This window comes from Musa acuminata, chromosome BXJ1-6 (genome assembly GCF_036884655.1).
Source record: "Musa acuminata AAA Group cultivar baxijiao chromosome BXJ1-6, Cavendish_Baxijiao_AAA, whole genome shotgun sequence".
Classification (NCBI taxonomy): domain Eukaryota; kingdom Viridiplantae; phylum Streptophyta; class Magnoliopsida; order Zingiberales; family Musaceae; genus Musa; species Musa acuminata.
Genome location: NC_088332.1, coordinates 36,158,396 through 36,166,733, shown reverse-complemented (window position 1 = coordinate 36,166,733; position 8,338 = coordinate 36,158,396). Strand labels below are relative to the sequence as shown.

Here is an 8,338-nt window from a genome sequence, read left to right as displayed (position 1 = left end):
TTAAAGAAAAATCACCAAAAAAAAAAAGGATCTGAGAGATGAGATCATTGCTTAATAATAACCAAATAAAAATTATGAGCCACATTCATGGCATTTGGACGAAGGTCGAGGTTACTTTAGGAGCAAATGCAAAATTTGAAATTTCCGTTTGCCGCCCAAAAGTAATCATCTTTGATTCCCCCACCGAAACCAAAACCATCTCCCGCCCATTCGTACTTATAAACCCGTCGAACTCCGCCGTTTCGTTCCCGTTCCCGTTCCGAGCCTCTTCACCCTCTGACCCTTCCAAGGATCTCGAGGAGCCGGGGAGGAATCAGAGGAAGTACGCGGTCTCCTCTCTTCCCCATCTTCTCCGCTCTCTATGGCTTCTTGATACTGGTTTATCTGGCTTTTTCTGGTGTTTTCCGCTGGCGATTTAGGTCGTTTTTCGAGAAATTTCGTGTCTATTTTTCCTTCTTCCCCGTTTTGCTCGTCACCTCTATGGAACGATTTAGGGTTATTCAGCACTTTCCTGCTTGGTTTTGTGATTGAATAATAGAGAGATGGCGGGGAAAGGAGGGAAGGGGCTTTTGGCGGCGAAGACGACGGCGGCCAATAAGGACAAGGACAAGAAAAAGCCGGTGTCCCGCTCGTCCAGATCTGGACTGCAGGTACGCCCCTGTTCTTCCTTTGTTGTTGAATTCTTTCTTAGAACTGGGGTCGCTATGCTCGGGGAGCTGGCGCCTTTGATTTGTTGTTATGGAAGTTTGAGTTTGGATGTGTTATGATTTAAAGATGTATAAGTTGCCATTGTTCTGGGTGTGTGAGATCAACAGTGGAACAGTGGTTCTTAGTCTTGTAATGTCATTTAATTGTGTAATTCCATTGTGCGCAACTGACTTCGGCAAGCCATATATCATGATATCCAGTCCAAATGCTGCACATGGTTTACGTTAAACAACTTAAGCTTCTGGGATTAGTGGCTACTCAATTGAGAACCCTATTAGCCCATACTTGATTTTGGCCGGGATGTGCTGCAAGTGGAATGGTGTTGTTTATGATACAGTGTTACTTATTGTCACATCTCCTTTAGAGATTGTTATTGCTTGTTAGGATGAGAGAGGTGGTTTGTATTTAGGGTATTTTCTGATTGATTTGTGATAAAGTATACGCTTCATATTGATTTTTTTAATTTTTTTTAAATAAAAGAAAGAAAATTAAGCTTTATTGATTGAAATTAAGGTGAAACAAAATGTCTCTGTTTACATTAGAGCGAACAAAAAAAAAAAAAAGAAATCCAGCTCAGTTCGAGGATTTCCAACCCTAATACAATTGCATTTAATTATACGTTGCTAACTTGGCCAACTAGTTGCAGCTCGGTTCCCTTCACGAAAGACATGGAAAACTTGGAATCTCAAAGATTTCTTGGATGAACAATGCTTTTAATGAGATTTAAGATCCTCTAAGGGGAAGTGTTCCTTACATTTAGAAGATTAACCAAAATTGAAGAATCAGTCTCGACATGAAGCTTTTGAACCCCCAAGCTTCATGGCATGAATGATCCCTTCCTTAGGCACCATGGCCTTATAAAATGATCTAAAATGAGTTGATATTAAATTCTTTTACCTTTTGATAAGGATCTTGCATAGCCTGCAACTCTATCATGCTTTTGTATAAGAAAAGCAATACACATCATTGTAATAGTTAGTACAACATGATTTGAAAGGGGTATAATGTTGGCTTGGTAGTTGATGTGGTGTTGAGGATTCTCAATTTGATTGAATGAGTTTTTTATCATGGTGCATAAAAGATTGATAATACTTTATCAGAGTAGATGGTGCTCTAATTTGTTAAAATTTTAAGGGTTACACATATATAATTAAATATGTTAAACTATTATTTTGACTAACCAAAATTAAAGTGATCTAATTAAAGTAAAGTTATTTGACTAAGAGACATAATTATTATGAAATTAATTGTGTGGATACCATTAGTTATATTTTTAATTTAATGATGGGATAAGTTAGGAATATAGAACTCTTGAGACATAATTGTAGATTCATCAATTATGAATATAATCATAATTGTAGATTAATTATGAATATAAATAGGGTTATAGTCCTTGATTGTAGTATCGAATAAAATCTAAATTTTTTTCACTCGTTAAAGAGAAATCTAAATTTCTTAATGATATTTTGTAATTGGAAGGCCAAATCACCGATTAATTCAGAAAAATACTTTGATGGATTCATCATGTACATTTTCATGTTAATATATTTCTTAATTATTGTAGGATTTCATGCATATTATTGTGGATTTAATAAGTTTTATGGAAACATTTTAAAATCTTGTTTTGGATCTATAAAGCATGTTTGAACCAAAATTCGATTTTGATTTTATAAAACATTTGTTGGATCCATATTTGATATGTTAAAGATTTAACAATTGGTATTAGAGCCATCTTACGATGATTGCTAAACATTTAGGATTATTCTTCATGTATTTTAATGATGTTTTCATTAGTATTTTGGAGTGATTTGATTCTATTATCATCGGGGAAGATAACGGTTTTATGTAATCATGCTATAGCATGTATCACATTCATTACATTTTTTGATGTTATATCACTTTAATTTTGAGATATTTTTTCCAATTCGTGTCTTTTTCTTTTCGCAGTATACAAATTCATTTTTGCACTACAAAGCATAAATTTTCCAAATTTCCTTTGGATTTTATCTAATTAATTAAATTTATATAAATTTAATTATTAATAATATTATTATAATATTATGTTATTTTAATTATATTGTAATATGTAAATTTAATTAATAATAATATTGTTACAATATTATGTTGGTTTAAATATAATATTGGCTTTATAAAGTTGTTTGTTGTCATGAATTGAATGGTTTACATGCATTAAATATTTTAGTCAACAAATTAATGTCAAATCAATTTGATTAATATGATTTAAATTTAATTAGTGATTGTTTAATATTAGATTGAATAATTTAATGTATGAAGTCGCTAAAGTAACCTCTCATATATAATGTTTCTCATGAAAATATTAAATATAGTGTGCATTTATATCCATACGTTAATTACTCGGCCCAAAGGAAGGTTAATGACTGGTAGGATTTTATACATACTTGTAATGGTAAATACGTGACAATTATAAAGTTTATCATTTGACATGCTTTATTATCAGTGTTTGATCATTACAACAAGACTATCATTAGCAATTAACATTGAAATCCAAAGACAAGATATTAAGGGTAAGAAAAGAAAATATAAATCTAAAAAGAATAAGGCTGATAAGGGTCTAGTATAGAAGAAACAAAATAAGGATGATATTTGTTTCTTTTGTAAGAATTCTAGGCATTTAAAGGATTGTGTCAAATATCATGCTTGATGTGTTAAAAAAGGAACATTCTTTACTTTGGTTTGTTTTTGTTGGGAAGAAATCTGTTAATGCGGAATAATTTTTTCCCTCTTTGTGTATCAAAATAGGTTCCTCATCAAAATATCAACTTGATATTCAAATGCTAATATCAATCAGCACAGCATAAACAATAGAGCAATAAATCAATCACACAGTGAGACCAAATCTTTTTAACGTGGAAAACCCAAGGTGGGAAAAACCACGGGACCGTAGTCCACCTCAAACTTCCACTATCAATAATGATGATAATATGTTTACAGTAGGTCTTCTCTAGAATAACTAGAGGATCAGAATAACATCAAGAACATAGATCTTGGCTCAAGAATACCATATCTTCATCACATAGGTGGATCTCCTCCGAAGAGAATTCTAGGTCTCACAGAGTGGATATCGTAGGAAAGTACCTTAGAGAGGGTAAACTGCAGATCAACACCGTTAGGATTGTAGAGTTTGCTGCAAGGATTCTCCACATAAAATTTGGGCCGAAACTGACAACGTTTGGCCATCGATCGTCAAGCAGAAAAACTCAGAAACCTTACTTTCTCTCTCTATTTCTCTCTCCTCTTTTCTCTCTGCACGCCGTCGCTGTTCACTGTGCACGTACACTGCACGCTGCATGCTGCGTTTTTCTTTTTCCTGCATACCCTAATTTGTCTTACTTCACCTTAATTAGTGATTTGGGCTCAATAGGCTCAATTTGTCCAAGCCCACATATGGGCTGGACCCAACAGTTTTGAAGTCAATTTAATTTTAGTACATAGAAACACTTAGTGGTTAGACTTTGGTACAACAATTAACATTAGTGTATCAATGCAAGTTTGCCTGAGCTATCGAAGGCCCAATAATGCTGAGAAAAATATTTATATAGAGGACGGAAAATTGGTAGATGTTGAAGCTATAGGCATATTTAGATTGTTATTGTGTACTGGATATTATTTGAATTTGAAAAATACTTTTATTATACCATTATTTAGACAGAACTTAATTTCTGTTTTTTATTTGAACAAATTTGGTTATTCATGTTCATTTAGAAATAATTAGTTTATTTTATTTTTAAATTCAAATATAATTGGAACCAGTTTACTTATGGCTTATGTCAATATATATTTACTTGATACTATAGCATCCTATTATGAATCCCTGAATGCAGAATTGTGAGGTGTTACACGTAAAATTAAAAAGTTAGATATATTATGACATAAACATTTGGGTCATATATCTAGAAATAAAGTTGAAAGACTTATGTCAGAAGGGATTTTTGATCCTATTGACTTATCATGTTTAGATATTTATATTGAATGTATTAAATGTAAACAAACTAAACCTACGAGATTATGTGCATATAGAGCTACAAATGTTTTAGAATTAATACATATAGATATTTGTGGGACATTTCCTACACTTTCATGGAATGATCAATAATACTTCATATCATTCATAGATGATTACTTTAGATATGGATACTTGCTTCTAATACATGAAAAATCCTAGACTTTGGTTGTGTTTAAAACATTTAAAGCTGAAGTTGAAAATCAACTCAACAAAAAAAATAAAAAGCGTCAGATTTGATCATGAAGGAAAATATTATGACAAAAATGATAGCTCATGTGAATAACATCTAGGACCATTTGCTTTATACCTAGAGGAGTGTGGAATTATTCCTCAGTATATAATGTCAGGGTTACTTAACATGAATGGTGTAGCTAAAAGACAAAATCGCACGCTTGACATGGTAAGAAGTATGATTTCTCAATCTACTTTGCTAGAGTCACTTTGGGGAGAAGCAATAAAAATTACAGCTTACATTCTTAATAGAGTACCAATTAAAGCAATTGCAAAAACACCTTAGGAGTTTTGGATTGGGAGAAAACCTAGTCTAAAACACTTGTATATAGGGTTGTCCAACTGAGGCAAGGCCTTATAGGCCTAATGAAAAGAAATTAGAATCTCGAATAGTGAGTAGTTATTTTATTGATTATTTTGAGCGATCTAAGAGGTATAAATTTTATGATCCTAAATTAAGAAATAAGATTAAAAACTTTACCTTTGAGGAAGCATTGGTTTAGTTTGATCTAACTCATATAGTTGGCAGTAATGTGGCAAAATCAATACCTCAAAAGGATATTGTCATTTTTACTCTCATATAGTATGAAGAAATTACTCATGAGGAATAAACTCAACATCCTTAAGAATTCGTGTTACAAGAGTCAACACCTTTGCAATGATCCATGAAGGATAGGATGAGTGTCATTTTAGATGATTATATGGTATTTTTCTAGGAACATAAAGAAAGTAGTGGTATAATGAAAGATGATCTAATCAACTTCCATTAAGCCATGAAGGATTCCAATTTGGACAAGTGAATTGAAACAATAAATCAAGAGTATAAGACATGTCTTGTGGAGATGTATAAGGCATGTCTTATGGCAAAGAGCTATACTTAAAAGAAAGGGATTGACTTTAAAGAGACTTTCTTTTTGGTTTTAATGGACTTTATTTAGAACAATTATAGTTCTAGCTATATATTTTGATTTGAAGCTTCATCAGATGGATGTTAAAATAATATTTCTTAATAAAAATATTGATAAAATAATTTATATAGAATAACCAAAATATTTTATGTTAAGAGACCAAAAGAAAATGATTTATAAATGGATAAAATCCATTTATGGGCTAAAATAGGTATTTTGTCAATGATATCATAAATTTCATTAAGTAATTATCTTATTTAGTTTTGAGGTGAACGTTGTTCATGATTGCATGTATTATAAATTCAGTGAGAGCAAATTCATTTTCTTGATATTATATGTGGATGATATTTTGCTTACTATAAATGAAATAGACATATTGTATGAAACCAAGAGATTTTTATTTAGAAATTTTGAGATGAAAGATCTTGGTGATGCCTCTTTTGTATTAAGAATTTAGATATATCGAGATAGATCTTGGAGTATTCTAAGATTATCACAAAGGAGTTATATTGATAAGGTACTTAAAATGTTTGATATATAGGATTGCAAATCAGGAGACACCTTTGTTGCAAAGGGAGATAAGTCCAGTCTCAATCAGTGCTCTAAAAGAAATTTGGAAACTCAAGAAATACAAAAGATTCCTTATGCATTAGTTGTAGGGAGTCTAATATATGTATAGGTTTGTATGTGTCTGAATATAGCGTACATTATTGGAGTGTTAGGTAGATATTTAAATAATCTTGGAATGAATCATTAGAAGGTAGCTAAAAGAGTCATGAGATATTTAAAGAGGACAAAAGATCATATGCTCATATATAGGAGATAAAATCATTTGGAGATCATTGGGTATTTTGACTTTGATTTTGTTGGATGCCAAGACAGTAGGAAATCCACTTCGGGCTACATTTATATGTTGTCTAGTGGGGTGATATCTTGGCGTAGTGCCAAGTAATCTCTTATTACTTCTTCCACTATGGTAGTGGAATTTGTAGTATGTTTTGAGGCGCTCAATCATCGAATTTGGTTGAGGAATTTTGTTACAGAGCTATAAATAGTACAAGGGATTGAAAGACTACTATGATAATAAATCAGTTGTTTTATACTCCAACAATAATAGAAGCTCAATTAAGTCAAAGCACATTGACATCAAGTTTTTAGTTGTAAAGAAAGGGTATAATGTAGATAAATTTCTATAGAATATTTAGGAACAAACTTAATGTTGGTGGATCCTCTCACAAAAGGTGTACCATCTAAGGTCTTTCATGAGTATATTGCTTATATGTGTATATTAGAATTTGAGGAAACTTCAATGTAGTGGGAGTTTGTCAATTTGAGGAAACTTTTGTCCATGATTAGATAAAGAGCAGGTCATCATCACTAGTTAAACATGCTGAATAATTTGTAGTCAAAATTGGTCCACCATGGTCCTTAAAAATCAATCGATGACGATGGTTGAATGCCATAATAGTTGTAATGGATTTTTAGGTTGATAGATTCCCAATTGGAGGATGCATCGTAGCAATTATTGACACCACTTTCAGTTCTTGTTGGTACTAAATTTTCCAAGAGAAGGAAAATGAATCATGCTTATGTCCAACTTAGACTGCATAATCTTGTGCATCCTGTGTGTAGAATCCAATCGGATGAATATACTGTGTCATCAAATCCTTATGAAGTTAATGCATATCTGTGTTTCTCGTATGCTGTATCACATATGGATTTCTTCTATGTAGTTTCCTGTCGGTCGAATCCACCGCCTGCTGAAATCCAGAATCTCTGCAAATGGACGTGTTGGGGCGACAGCGGCAGTGTATTCTGCTGCAATACTGGAGTACCTAACGGCAGAGGTGTTGGAACTTGCCGGGAACGCAAGCAAGGATCTCAAGGTGAAGCGTATCACACCACGCCACCTTCAGCTGGCCATTCGTGGAGATGAGGAACTTGACACCCTTATCAAAGGCACCATTGCCGGTGGTGGTGTCATCCCTCACATCCACAAGTCCCTCATTAACAAGTCCACCAAGGAATGAAAATTCAACTTTTGTTGAATACCACAGGTGTTGTAGTTTGTGTGACTTTCTTTCTTCGCTAGTGAACCTGTAGGTAGTTTAACGTGAATATTGAACCTTCGTCGTAGCTTTTCTGGCTGTAGCAATGTGAGATTGGGATTTGGCTATTGTCATACGACTTAACATCATTTGCCGTTCTTATTATAAATCACTTTAAACCCTGTGATCTGATGTTAAAGTATAGTTAACTTGTCAGAGGAAAGATCTTATTCTCTTCGTTGTGATGCTGATGTCGAATCTATTTGGTAGGATGGGACATTTCACGATTAACTTGCGTTTCATGTGCCACCTTGTGGATTCTTGTTTTACTTGTTGTATGGTCTTATGTAGCCTTTTTCGATTCATTATATACTTGGATGAGGTCAAATATAGTGCGC

The 8,338-nt window shown here is 33.0% G+C and overlaps 1 protein-coding gene across 3 annotated transcripts; it reads left to right on the top strand.

Annotated features, from left to right (window-relative positions):
- Positions 1-227: 227 nt before the first annotated feature.
- Positions 228-8,124, top strand: LOC103988869 (histone H2A variant 1). Of its 3 annotated transcripts, none has more exons than XM_009407537.3 (3): positions 228-322; positions 539-650; positions 7,626-8,124. In XM_009407537.3, the coding sequence occupies exons 2-3, from the start codon at positions 543-545 to the stop codon at positions 7,920-7,922; spliced, it is 405 nt and encodes a 134-aa protein (XP_009405812.1). In that variant the 5' UTR covers positions 228-322; positions 539-542; the 3' UTR covers positions 7,923-8,124. The 3 variants fall into 3 exon arrangements, with proteins under 3 accessions (XP_009405812.1, XP_009405815.1, XP_009405814.1); XM_009407540.3 differs by having other exon boundaries at positions 275-329; XM_009407539.3 differs by having other exon boundaries at positions 303-419.
- Positions 8,125-8,338: the final 214 nt, after the last annotated feature.

Coding starts and splice junctions, on each gene's coding strand:
- LOC103988869 (XM_009407537.3), top strand. CDS start 543: ATGGCGGGGAAAGGAGGGAAGGGGCTTTTGGCGGCGAAGACGACGGCG. Junction 651..7,625: donor CGTCCAGATCTGGACTGCAG/GTACGCCCCTGT, acceptor TCTTCTATGTAG/TTTCCTGTCGGTCGAATCCA.